The sequence below is a fragment of the Blastocystis sp. subtype 4 genome, assembly GCF_000743755.1.
Source record: "Blastocystis sp. subtype 4 strain WR1 chromosome Unknown seqid_0025, whole genome shotgun sequence".
In the NCBI taxonomy this organism is placed as follows: Eukaryota; class Bigyra; order Opalinata; family Blastocystidae; genus Blastocystis; species Blastocystis sp. subtype 4.
Window position 1 is genome coordinate 16,922 of NW_014569522.1, and position 13,248 is coordinate 30,169.

Consider the following 13,248-nt stretch of genomic DNA (forward strand, 5'->3'; position numbering starts at 1 on the left):
TGAAGTAATGTAATAGCTTGATAATCAACATACCACTGTACAGATGAAGCGAATCAAAACTAAGATTCAATGGAAGAGTATATTACGAAATCACAGAAATCTAGTATGCATCCATGTCATCCCAATAAGCATTAGGTCTTAACGACTATCCTCATGTTGCTGAGCATTACTACCCATATGGTTATACTGAAACTCAGGAATCCTATCTCGCTCAGGGAACGGATGTTCCCGAGTTGATCATCCGTTTCAGTGCTCCTCACAAAAGGGAGTATCTTTCTATCCAAACATTAACGGGAAATCGCACTGGTCATTTCATTCTTTTTATTGAAGGAGATGAAGAGCCATTTGCGCTCATGGTCGGTGAACTTGTGAATGGAAAGATAGAAGGCTTTTGTGAAGTGTTCGATCAAGAAAAAGGAAAGGTATTTGAAGGAACCTGGATAGAAGGAAAGCGTTGTGGTACCTGTATCGAGTATGAGTTTGGAAACGTTTCGTTCCAAGGAGCATATCGAAATGATAAGAGAAATGGATATGGCTGGGAATATCATAACAATGAACTTCAACGAGAAGGTATTTGGAAAGATGGTGTTTACCAAACTACATATTATATTACAAAGCAGATTAATTTCGTTAGTACAGGCTTAGGAATGACAGTCATAAGACAAAATGGAGATCTCATTGTAGTGTCTTCGCCTTGGGAAGATAATAAAGCAAATGGGAAGGCTTATGCTTACAATATGACAACGAATAAGGTTGTTCATTCTCTTTTATATATTCATGGGGATGCCATTGAGGATGTTGAGGATGTACCAATTTCATCAGGAACAGGAACAGTCACATTTGCTAATGGACTTGTCTGGGAAGGTTCTATAGCTGATGGACAGGCAAATGGGAAAGGCATTCTGAAGTCAGGATCATCGGTGGTATATGAAGGATCTATGTTTAAGAATATGCGTTATGGAATTGGAAAGAGTTTTTATGCCAATGGGAATGTGGAATATGAGGGAATGTGGAGTTATGATACTCGAATGGGAGATGGGAAATATTATGACGAAAATGGGAATATCATAAATAGTGGTGTTTTCATTGATAATGTCTATGCATTCCCCAATTTGATTCTGAATACAAATGAAGAGTTTTTATTAACACATGTTTTATTGCGTGTGATTCATATTGGTGATAATTTGCTGAATGACATTGTTGAGATCAATTTCAATGATTATTCATTACTTGAAGAATTAACTATTGGAGAGAATAGTTTGAAAGAACTAAGTGAATTAAGCTTGAAAGAATTGCTATGTTTGCGATCCGTTGAGATTGGACGAAACTCCCTTACACAATGTATCACATTTCTGAATCCAGCTAATCTTCCTTCAGATAAGAAAGATTTAGTTGGTAGGACTATTAGTAACAACGAACAGCGTATTCGAGCTGAAATGAAGTCGTTCACAATCTCTCACTGTGGATCATTAGAATCGATTATACTTCGACAAGGAGCTTGTTCTGATTTCTATTCATGTATTATTGAAGGTTTCTTGTTATCATTGTCTTGATGATGTAGATGTACCCAAATTGTGTGTTTTGCAAATTGGAGAGTTAATTCCATCATTGAGTGAAATGGATGGTTCTTATAATTTCTACTATGCACCTGAATTCGAATTGCGATGTCCTCTCTTATTCTCATTTTAACATTTAGCCTGTGATTCACTGAAGTCTCTGAGCTTTGGTAATCGTGCTTTTGTCAATACATTGGTATTCCGAATTCATGGTGATTTTTGGAATTCCTTTTTATTGTAGATATGCCACACTTACAAACTATTTCTGTTGGAAATCGTGCCTTTTTTGGAAAGAAGATTCGAAATTCAGAAGATCACATGGTGAATGCAAGTCGATTCTCATGGAGAAGTGAGAATGAGAGGAAGAATTGATTGTAGATTTGCCTGCGTTGAAATCTCTCTCTCTGAATAACAATTTCGTGTTTTATCGTGGAGTGACAATTTCCAGTAGGTTTTTAAAAGGCATTTTTAGGTAGATGCTCCGAATTGCGACACAATTGTAAAAGCATCCAAATGTTTCCCATCCAAAGAGTTTCCAATTGAGTTAGAAGGTTAGGAAGTGATAATGGTGTTACTTGTAGGAGTTAGTCAGAAGATTCGGGAATCTGTTGTGAGCTCTTAAGGAATCATGTTTGTTGGAAATACTAGTACATTTTATGACGAATGGATTGCTATATAGCAATCTTTGACTGTTGTTTATCCAACAAACAATCATTACTGCAATTCAGGAGGAGATTGTAACGAATCCTTTCGTACATATGCCTCCATTTTATGAAACTGGACTTCTCTCTCTTCATGTCTTCGATCCCATTCCGTCAGTACAAGTTTCCCTTCCTTCCAATCTATTTTTAATTCACTCTTTCTAGAGATACAACACAATAGATCTCCAGGATAGGATAATTTCATTGCTTTCATTCGAGATTGGTCCATGAGAATCGAATTGAATTTCAGATCTCTATAGGAATGATTATGTTGTCGGATTCGTTGGCCAAACCAAGTTCGACCCAAATGAACAGTTAGAGCTGTGTTTGAAACAGTTTTCAATTCAATACCTGAATATGTACAATCAATCATGGAGTGATTCAAATGACGAACCAGACTCATTATGTACGTATCTACGACTTCTCTCCCAACTACAACTGGTGAAAACAAATCGAAATTTGTAGATTTGTGGAAAACCCAAAGATCCGAACTCCCGCGATCTCGAAACACAACCTTATTCTCTGATCTATTGATCCAACGAGTGTAATTCTGTGGTGATGACAATGGAATGGAATCAGGAACAGGAATTTCCACTGCAACTCCTGCTACAAGAAACTACATAAACATTGAAATGAAACTCCCAACCTGATCTGTAATTTCGTTATTCTGATACCGAATCAACAGATCTTCCAGAACTGCAAACAAAGATGCTGACACCAGAACATCACTATTGACATATCCGTAATAATCAGCTGAATATCGTTCTCTTAGTTGTTTCATCATTGCTGGAACAATTGGTAAATCAAATTCATTAACTCTTTGAGTGATTAAAAATATTCGATTCTACGAATAGTGAGAAATCACATCAACGGATTGATTCTTACAGTATTGGATGAATACAGGAGATTTGGTGAAATAGACAAATTGAACAGAAAAATGTCGTTTCATCATCACAAAGGAGTCGATCACCATCTTGCGTTGAGGTTGCATCTACAAATGATTCCACTTAGTTACTGCAACAATGTTAGCTTCTTCTGTAGTGGCAAGTACAACGAGATACGACTTGCGACCCTTGTCCTGTTTGGGTTTGTTGGTTGGTGATACAGGTATTGGGGAAGTCGGAGTAAATATTGGTGAAGTTGGACTAAGTTTTGGCGAAGCAGGAGTAGGTATTGGTGAAGTTGGAATGATAGGTATTGGAACTTTTGACTCCGGGATAATCCTTTTTACGTTCTGTTCAACCGAAATATCATCGGAAGAATTGAAATGAAACTCATGATTCACTATTACAGGCATAGAGATATTGACTTGAGAGATAGGTTCTGATTGCTGCTCTATTATTCTAAAGGATCCCATATCTAAGTTGCTTGGGATCCAAAGGCAACAACCTAGACATCAGTCAGCAATCCATTCTTGGACATATCCCAAAGTACAGTACAAGCACGAAAATACATAATAAACTACTAAGACTCTTAAGTATAAAACTCATTGATTTGCCAACACAACAAGAAAACGATTTCCCTATCAATCTCAGAGAAGTCAAATCCCACGGAGTCAATGATAGTCCACGAGAATTGATGATCACATCAGTAACAGCTTTGATTATGGCCATTCCAATTATGGTAGCTCTTTTTCATATCATTACCCTTCTTTCTATATCTTGGCGGAATTGTTTCTACAACAATGATAATCACTCTATATTACTCCAACTTCTTGAATTCCTTTCTCTTCCTTTTACCTGATTACATACCGAAACGCCGTTTGGTCGAACAACGCTACTCGTTCTCAGATAATCTGTTACAATCTTCTTAGTTGCGAAATGAGCTTTAAAATAGGGTCTACTAAAGAGATCCAGGAAGAAGAAGCTGTCTTTAAGGATCTGTATCGCAGAACTCTTGATCCTGTGGAATATGTGTCAGACGAAGAACGACGGTGGGTCGAAGCGCACAAATCGAAATAGTATTCTTCTCGTCAATGCCACCTAACATCTAGTCCCGAACAAGTTCGGCTAATTGATGAGCGATCTGCTTCTCTACGTAATGCAGGTACATCGATACCAAATGGGGGTTAATTCGTAGAGAGAAGTCTTACTAGCAGTCGTGACTATTCTTTAACTTCGAGTACTTCAGTCGGTGGTTCCATGCTTAAAGCAAGGGTTCCTATTATTCCAAAGAAGAGTATTGGTAGTTATCGCATCTCGTTTGATCTTTTGTACCATGGAGAACTAGAGATGGGTCGACCCAACGGTCAAGGTCAAGTAATATCGTTATTAACGAATGAAGTTCAATATGAAGGTGAAGTCATTGATTCTATTTACAATGGCAAGGGTTGTCGCTATTGCAAGGGTGTTCTCTATGAAGAAGGCACATTCGATAAAGGATTGATTGTTGAAGGCGTTCGTTACAATTCTAATGGTACTGTGTATTCAGGATATTTTGAAAACAATGTATACCATGGAAATGGTCGTATTGTACTTCCTAATGGTTTCTTTGTAAGTGGTTCATTTTCGAAAGGATCATTGCGTGACAAAGACTATCAGGCTATTACGATAAGTATTCCTTCAGCAAAGCAGCCAACTCAAATTACGAAGGATACACAGAACATTGAAGTACATGTAAAAGAGGAGTTCATTCAAGTGACTCGGCCTGAATATCGAGGGATTTCGTTTATTTTTTACTCTAATGGTGATGTATTTGTAGGGGTTATGGAGGATGGCTCGAAACGTGGTTATTTTTATCGTTATGCTGAAACTTCATTTGAGAGAATGATTTTGGATAATGTGAAAGGAATACCTACAATACATCCTATAATAACCATAGAAGCAGGGAAGCAATATAAATCATTTTCTATGAGTGTGTGAATTGTTTGGAAGAAACAATTGTATTGCATATACACTCTACTTTGTTGCGATATTTCCATTTCCTCATTCTTAAGCAAACTTAATCTACTTATCAACTTGATATATCATTCATACTCTCCACGAACCTGTGCTGTTGTATCTTGCATTGTAGCCACCATAGAGAAGTAATCTCGAATGAAGAAGAGATAGACAAGTGGCAGTAACGTTAAGAATGAACATGTAACAACCATCTTGTATAGATTCGAGTAATCTTCGTATGAAATACCATAGTGGGTTGTCAGATATACAGACTATATAGAAACCACTCATCATTCATACCAAAGAACCACTCACAGTTCCTGCTAAATCATTCAAGGAGAAGAAGACAGACCACATGGATGATTCATAACCCACGGGACAAGCTTTAGCAACCATCACCAGCATAGGTGTGAATGATAACTAATCATGAGTTCCCGATATCATTCTGACTTGACTAGCAAACGAATTGATATCCATAAGGACAATCGATACCCAAAACAGAGTCATTCCCTCGAATAACCCAGTAACAAAATAGATCTGAAGGATTCCTGTGATACAAGCAGCTATTGTGGTTCCCAAAATCACCAGCGCCAAATTTTTACCAACCAAATAACGACTGTAAATTAGAGAAGCAATCAATGAGAAGATGGAAGTACTGATGTTGAGAGTGTTGTACTGCCAATTCTCAACAGACACAGTAGCAGCAAGAAAACCATATATATTGTTGGTAGCTGTCGGAAGCATGCTGCGGATGAAGAGGAAGAGAAGAAGAGGGAATAATGGGCGATTCTTGGAAAGAATACTGTTTGAACGCTGTCCACAGAAAATTAGCTTGACTCCTTCCACTAACGTGTCTTTGAAAGACTAGTCATTAAAACCGCGGGAATTTGGATTACCATTCTTGTGACAACACGATCTTCAACTTTTAATGCTACAATGGAAGCAAGAAGATATGGAAGCCCTGACAAACAGAACATGATCTTGAAAGAACAGTTTATGCTTGGCTACAGATGATTAACAAGGAACTCACAAACAAGCATCAGAATAAGGGAAAGAATGGTAGCTACAACGGTTCCAGCTGTTTTAGAGGCCATTGCAAGAGACTGTCCTCGTCCTTCATCATCTGTTTCCTTATGGACTCGCTCAACGACGAGTGTATCTACCATCAACTGTGCTCCACATTGGCATGCATTTAAGATGGTTCCCATGATAAGAGCCGTCTTATAACTGCGCACAATAAATCCATAGAGACAAAACACAACTGCGACAAGGAAGGAATAAAATACAAAGTATGGAACTCTCTTATGCTTGAAGATGGGCAAGGAATCGGAAATGTAACCAAAGAAGAGCTAGAACGTGAAACGGAATAGCAAATAGAGTACTTTAAAACTCCAAGGAATATACACAATGGCATAATAAGCATTCACCTGCTCCATCGTCAAATGCTAGTTGTTAGTCCCTGCAAATATGTAGTACAATTTCGGTGTAAAACATAAGAGACAATGCAGTCCATGGCAAACCCATTCCCAGTTGAATGAGGAAATACAGAAGAAAGAGACGTGGCTCAACCGAGCATGTCCAAAACATATCTAACGGATTCTTCCAAGCCATTTTCCGGTGATTGGATTAAAACAAGTGGAGAGAGAAATGAGTGTGCGAGGAATGAGAGAAACCCATTATCCAATTGAATTTGACCGCCGTCATTCTACATTAGATTGGGAATTTGTTTGTATTAATAATGTTACTAAAATAGAATACCACTGAAGGAGGGATTAAGAAGTGTTGAAGGATTGTCTGTCAATTGCTTCGTTTCTCGAGTCAATCATTCTTATTCATGAGTGCGACTGTAGTCGACTATTCCGAACCTTCCGAGACGGTTTCTCCCTTGGAAAAGTATCTCCTGGAGTGTTGCTGAGACGAAGGCATAAAATGGTATTGCTGGGGGATCCTGGATGTGGAAAAACGTCTATCATCACCAGATTCATGTATGGTTCGTTTGATTCGGCCTATCAGGTATGAATAATTAGAAGCTAATCATTCTAGTCAACTATTGGAATTGATTTTCTATCCAAAACGCTTATGGTTGGGAAACGACCCATTCGATTGCAATTATGGGATACTGCAGGTCAAGAGTCCGTCTTGCACGGGGAAGGATCATCGATAGACGCTTTCGGAGTTTGATTCCGTCATATATTCGAGATTCCAGTGTAGCAGCAATCGTCTTTGATGTAACAAGTACCTATGGATTCCCTCTTGAATGGTAGATCGACTATCGTTCAATAATGTTACCCAGTGGTATGCTGATGTGGCCAATCAGCATTGCGATTGTCTTGTCTTACTCGTGGGAAACAAGATAGATCTTGTGGACATGCGGTTGTTCTTATCCAGTGGCTTTATGGTAGAGATGTGACATCTGAAGAAGGTGAAAGAAAGGCAGCCGAAATGAAGGCAGTGTATATTGAAATGTCGGCAAAAACCGGCATAAATGTTGATACACTGTTTAAGAAGGTAGTTGCAGCACTTCCAGAACCAACCGATTCTGAAGAGTCGTTGGAACGTCAGAAATGTACGTGTGAACACTACAAATTGACATTAGATATTCGTATTAACGTTGACAGCGGAAATGGAGTTCAGCCACCGTCAACGTGTAACTGTTGCTTGTGTTTGTTACAAAAGTTTAGTCTCAGTAATAGTATAAGGAGCGCTTGAAGGGCATCTTCTGCTGATGAGTCAGATTCCTTCTTCTCCAATTCGAAAGGTACATGGTTATTTGAGACTCAGTGAGACCTGTTCTTTCAGCCAGGATCTTCTTCTCACTCTTGGTGGCATAAGGATAATCTTTGTGAGTCAAGATAAACTCCTTGATAATATCACGAACTTGAGGCGAATAGCGATGAGGAACGTTCTTTGTTGCTTGCTTCTGCTCAGCGGAGCCAGAAGGCAGCAACTGCTCTTGTTCCTTTTCTATAGCTTGGTATTTCTATATATTAAAAATATGATATCATAGTGACAGATAGTGTATACGTGCAGGTGGCAGGATTTGATAGAGTTTCCTTTGAAGAGATGGCAATATCTAGGAATAAATAATCTGTTATTAGTACTTTTTTCGTCTTTATTCCTGTCGAACTCGACTTTCTTCTTTCCTGATATACTATTGAATTGAGTATCACATCTAACAACAAATGGTATAGACTGATAAGGCGATATACGATTCTGAAGATGACAGTACCTCTGTTGGACGGATCCAACAACAATATTGAAATCTACAGAATCTCCAATTACTAGCTGTGATTGATGAATAGTGCAAAACGTTGCAACAACAGAAAGTACGTCTTCAACGGACAATAATTGTACATTGAAATTAAGTCCTTGGAGAGCTTCAATAATACGGGTACAATATTCAAAAACAGACACATGAAAAGAAACACTCATGACTTAGATGCAGTGGAATAGGTTTTAGCACTCTGAATTAAGAGTTTTCCTGAATGCGAATGAGAAATGGATTCCAACAAACACGTGCTCAAGCCATACTAATCATAATTTGGGTTAGTTTCTCGTTCACTGCAGGGGGGATTGGAATTCCAGTCATGCCAACAAATTGCTCATACCCAGCGATACGTGATCGGCTCTGTTCCATAGACTGCTGAAGTGATTTCTTCTCTTCTTCATTCACACTCACGTACTATATTTCATATACTGCATTCGATCCTACCAACTTCTGCTTGAATTGACCATACTTGAAGGAGATACACTGACAAACAGCCAGAATCACATCAACCAGAATTCTCCAGAGCTGTTCTTTCACACCACGAAGGGCAGTCACTGCCGACAGAACGTCCTGAGCATCATTCGATCGAGGCAAAAAGTCAATTGTCGATAAGACATGAATACACTCGTCGAAAAGATCTTTCAATTATAAAATTCCTATAATACTCACTATTATTGGAAAGATCAAGAATTGTCATCATTTGCTGGATTACAACAAGATTATGTTGATTTACGAGAGACACGTTCTTATGACTATTGCAACGTATTTCTCTATCAAACTCGTCAATACAAGACAATACCTCTCTCCATGTCGAATTGTGTTCCAAATAATTTTGAGCAGTTTTTGTAATGAGAATATCAGCAGCATGATCCCAATTATTACATAATTTGAATAGGGAGACAGCTCGCTTCCATTCATTGTTCATCTAATCATCATCCAATCTTTCTAAGATCACATTCAATTGTACAGCTGCATTCTTAATCACTTCATCTGTTTCAATATCCTTCATTTTGTCAAAATATCCTGGATTTCTGACACCTCCCTTTCCAGAATTCCCTACCAATTCTGTCTCAGCAGAAGGTGAATTCACTAATAGAATCTACATTTCAATTCCTCTGTCGGATACTACCACTAGTAAGTCCATTTTCACAGAAGGTTCTTTGACAAATGCAATCAAATGAACAGGAATGGTAGGCTTTTCTGTCATATGAGGTAGAAGACGAAGAATAGAAGTCACAAATACATTTTCGCTTCCACTAATCACTCCATATGCATACATCAGGAATGACAAAAAAACGGCTGAAATCAGCCAATGTCGTTGTAACAGATACAATACACTCTTCTCATACTCTGCAACAACGAGAAGATTCTGAATGTAACTGAATGGTGATTGACCATTAGCATCAAAGTAATCACTTCCACATTCCACAATTCGTTTCTTCAATCCTACCATTTTGAAATCATCCTGTTCTTCGTTGCGATTTGGAGAAAGACTATAATTGACTATTCCATAAATACGCTCGATTTTTGTACATACCAAAAATAGTGATTAATTTGTGCCATAACCAGTCTTGTAGAGTGAGGAGGACTTCTTGCTGAGGGATATGAGGTTCACCAGAGTGAGGATTTGATATAACATTTGAGAGATAAGGATTCTCATTAGCCAGAAGAGAGAGAATGAGCAATCTAAGTGAGTGAGTGAGAGGGTAAGGAGTACTTATGATAGTCTGTTTCTCCTGCACCAGAGAGACGATGGAAGAAACCTTGGATACGAGAACAAAGTGTGAGATGATCAGAGAGAGAAATTGAGAGAGGTGATTTGTGACAAAGACTATTGGTTAGTTACAGGCAATCAGTCAGTTCCATCAGTCATCATCATTGTTAGTTCCAACCACAGTTCAAATCATTCACACTCACAATCACACTCCATCAGTTGTCAATCATACTCAGTCACTCAATCATTCAGTCATTCAACACAACTCCATCAATCACTCCTTATCATTCCTTCACTTACCCCACATAAACACGAAGCATCATCAAAATATCATTACCAACAGCACCTCCAAATCTACTCATAAATCTATTTCACTCACTTATCAACCTCAGAATATCGTCAGCAAACACATCTAATTCCATTTCACTACATCCACTACGTAACAAACAGTATAACTGAGGCCATATTGGCAATAAACCATGTGAATCCAGTTCTATTCCATTCATCTTCACTTCATCTCCATCAACACAACACGTACATCCACTCCTTCAAACAATATACTCACATATGCCTGGACTATGGATATTAAATCACTCTCTGGAAGCACTATCATTCAGTCACAGGAATCACACTCACTTTGAATCGATCGAGCACGAATCACAGAACGACGCATATACTCAACGAACTCATTCTGAAGGAATTGCAATGTGTTGAACACAGCATTCTGCTCGTTAAATGAATCGCTTCGAATTATGGAATTCCAAAAACAATCACTTCTTTCGGTAATGACGGAAAGGAACAGCAGTAAGGTTCAGTTGTGCAATCAGCAGTCTCCAACAGAATACTTCACCTGCCATCTACAGATCACTACACACATACCTTCCTCACATCCTGATGAGAATCTTGAAGTGCAGCAAGAAGTTTTTCTGCAACATTAACCGTCTTTTTCATACAATGATCATCGAAAAGACTCTTCAGAGTAGGCTCGTAAATGTAGATTTTGGAAGTATCATCTTCCTTTGAATAACCTTCATAATGATTTCAATGCATTCAAATCTACTCGAAATAATAGGAGGAGTCACCAATTTCTTTGTTGAGAGTGGAAGATTATCTAGAGATGACGTATGTATGTGAAATAAACTGGCTGTCTGAGAAGGAGCATGCAAATTACTTTGTCGTTTCTCAGATTCGAGAATGGAAGAACGCGAATCCAGAAACTCCTTATGCATCATCTTCCAAATTCGAGAAGAGCATTTGGTATCAAACAGATTCTGGGATTCTTCCAATGTGGAGGCTACAGCATTCTCGTGATATTGACGAATATAACTTTAGATTACCATAGAATCGTCTTTCATACCCTTCAACATCATAATCACTGATCGAAGAAGTGTTTGAGAAAACAAGCTTTGACTTACCTTCCTCCAGAGATTTCATTAATCCAGCAGTGTCAATCCCCTTTTCCATCCAAAAGAGATGACTACACATCAAATAACCCACTCTATAACAAACGCATTATCACGCAGGTTTTCTTTCGGTTCCTCCTCTCCAAACTTTGCCTTTTGAGCCAATGAATGAATAAACTGTGGAGTCTTCTACCAATAAAAGACAGATATCAAAATCACCTGGAAAGCCATTGCACTCGGGTCTTCAATGTTAGAGCTCAATAGCTGTGATCTCTGCTGCAACTTCCGGAACTTGTCATCCATAGTTAAAGACGATTGTGGTCATTGTTTCTTCTACAGAAACTAACTATTTGGTTTCTGTATTTACAGGAATTTGACAAAGCAAAAGAAGGGATAAAATGGAAGTGGAGAAGGAATCTGTAGGAAGTAACTCAGTTTGATGTAATTGGAATAGAATAAGAATGAAAAAGTGATTCAACAAGATGCAAACCCTGTAGAACCAGAAAAGGACACTTCTGTGTCTACAGTTACAGGGGACAGTTTGATAACTGTTTGGATGCTGAGTAGTAGATGTACCCATGGAGAATCCAGAGTCAACATTGGACTTGGAGACATCCCTTCAGTTGAAGGTATCGCGTCTTGAGAAGGAAGTAGAGGATCAGAAAAGGACAATTGCTGAATTAACAGGAACAGATAGCGTTCACATTGACACAAACGATGTAACTGTTCTATACCATTTGCAGCTGAGAGAGAATCAGTCTCTCCGAGCTGAAATCGAGCGACTTCAGCAATTGCTTTCTGAAGTGAATGATTGCTACAGACTTGATTTCTAGAAGAAGGGTCAGGAGGCTGCCTTCGAGACAATTCACACAGATGTTCTAAATCCCCTTCACTCTATTGTAGAGGGAACAGAAGAGTGTCATAACTTAATCTCCATTCTAGTGCTTATTCTTTGCGTGGCTCACGAGTAGGAGACGAATTATCAGTCTCTCCAGGAACGATATCAGAAACAGAGTGAGGATTACCAGCAGTTATGTCGATATGAAGAAGAAAAAGTGAAGGAATTGTCAGTTAAATTGAAAGACGAGACATCCAGATGCATTGAAAGTGAATCGGAGAGGAAGCGATTGAATGAAACTGTAGTGTTTAAATACTATATCTTCTGTTTAGTTGTGTTCGGTTCAAAGCGAATATGCAAAAGTATTAAATGAATTGGAAGAGATGAAGATGCATGGTGATGCATCGGAGAACAAATATCAACTCTTGGTAAAAGAATTTGAAGTGTTCTCAAAATCGTATTCTTTATCAATAAACATGATATACAGAACTAAGCAACAGATCACCGAATTGACAGCAGCCAACGAACACCTACAGTCCTCTCTTCAACATCGTGAATCTTCTCTTCAGAGCATTCGTGACGAGAATCTACGTCTGATCTCAGCTCTTAAGCAGATGGTTCATTCCAATCAGTCGTTCTCCGACGAATCTACGTCAGCAACAATTCTTTCCTCATCCTCACCAGCAGCTCTGCCATCCTCATTCGATCCTTCTGTCTCCTCACTGCGATCAGAACTGATTGCCTGTAGACGCCAGAGAGACGAGTTGGAAGTGTGTTTGCAAGCTATCCTGCAGGATTTGGAAGAACGAACACCACTAGTGACAGCATTGAAGAGGGATTATGACATCCTGAGACAGAACTATGAACGAGTGATGCGTGTTTGGAGAGA

At 38.7% G+C, this 13,248-nt stretch overlaps 5 protein-coding genes across 5 annotated transcripts; 3 read left to right on the forward strand and 2 right to left on the reverse strand.

Annotated features, from left to right (window-relative positions):
* Window positions 1-69: 69 nt before the first annotated feature.
* JH06_0455 (phosphatidylinositol-4-phosphate 5-kinase) lies at window positions 70-1,553 on the forward strand (the record flags this gene model as incomplete). Its single annotated transcript, XM_014673865.1, has 2 exons — window positions 70-103; window positions 136-1,553. 2 exons carry the CDS (start codon window positions 70-72, stop codon window positions 1,551-1,553), a joined length of 1,452 nt encoding a protein of 483 aa, XP_014529351.1.
* Window positions 1,554-4,077: 2,524 nt separating this feature from the next.
* Window positions 4,078-5,118, forward strand: JH06_0456 (hypothetical protein; the record flags this gene model as incomplete). The annotated part of the gene is made up of 3 exons (XM_014673866.1): window positions 4,078-4,217; window positions 4,251-4,303; window positions 4,337-5,118. 3 exons carry the CDS (start codon window positions 4,078-4,080, stop codon window positions 5,116-5,118), a joined length of 975 nt encoding a protein of 324 aa, XP_014529352.1.
* A 104-nt stretch (window positions 5,119-5,222) lies between these two features.
* JH06_0457 (qhypothetical protein) lies at window positions 5,223-6,572 on the reverse strand (the record flags this gene model as incomplete). Its single annotated transcript, XM_014673867.1, is given in 6 exon segments — window positions 5,223-5,408; window positions 5,437-5,556; window positions 5,587-6,000; window positions 6,015-6,140; window positions 6,171-6,485; window positions 6,519-6,572. 6 exon segments carry the CDS (start codon window positions 6,570-6,572, stop codon window positions 5,223-5,225), a joined length of 1,215 nt encoding a protein of 404 aa, XP_014529353.1.
* A 398-nt stretch (window positions 6,573-6,970) lies between these two features.
* Window positions 6,971-7,845, forward strand: JH06_0458 (hypothetical protein; the record flags this gene model as incomplete). Its single annotated transcript, XM_014673868.1, has 6 exons — window positions 6,971-7,029; window positions 7,059-7,149; window positions 7,180-7,268; window positions 7,301-7,371; window positions 7,401-7,509; window positions 7,539-7,845. 6 exons carry the CDS (start codon window positions 6,971-6,973, stop codon window positions 7,843-7,845), a joined length of 726 nt encoding a protein of 241 aa, XP_014529354.1.
* An 811-nt stretch (window positions 7,846-8,656) lies between these two features.
* JH06_0459 (hypothetical protein) lies at window positions 8,657-9,939 on the reverse strand (the record flags this gene model as incomplete). Its single annotated transcript, XM_014673869.1, has 6 exons — window positions 8,657-8,818; window positions 8,849-9,042; window positions 9,074-9,329; window positions 9,360-9,503; window positions 9,534-9,897; window positions 9,923-9,939. The coding sequence occupies 6 exons, from the start codon at window positions 9,937-9,939 to the stop codon at window positions 8,657-8,659; spliced, it is 1,137 nt and encodes a 378-aa protein (XP_014529355.1).
* Between the last annotated feature and the right edge of the window lie 3,309 nt (window positions 9,940-13,248).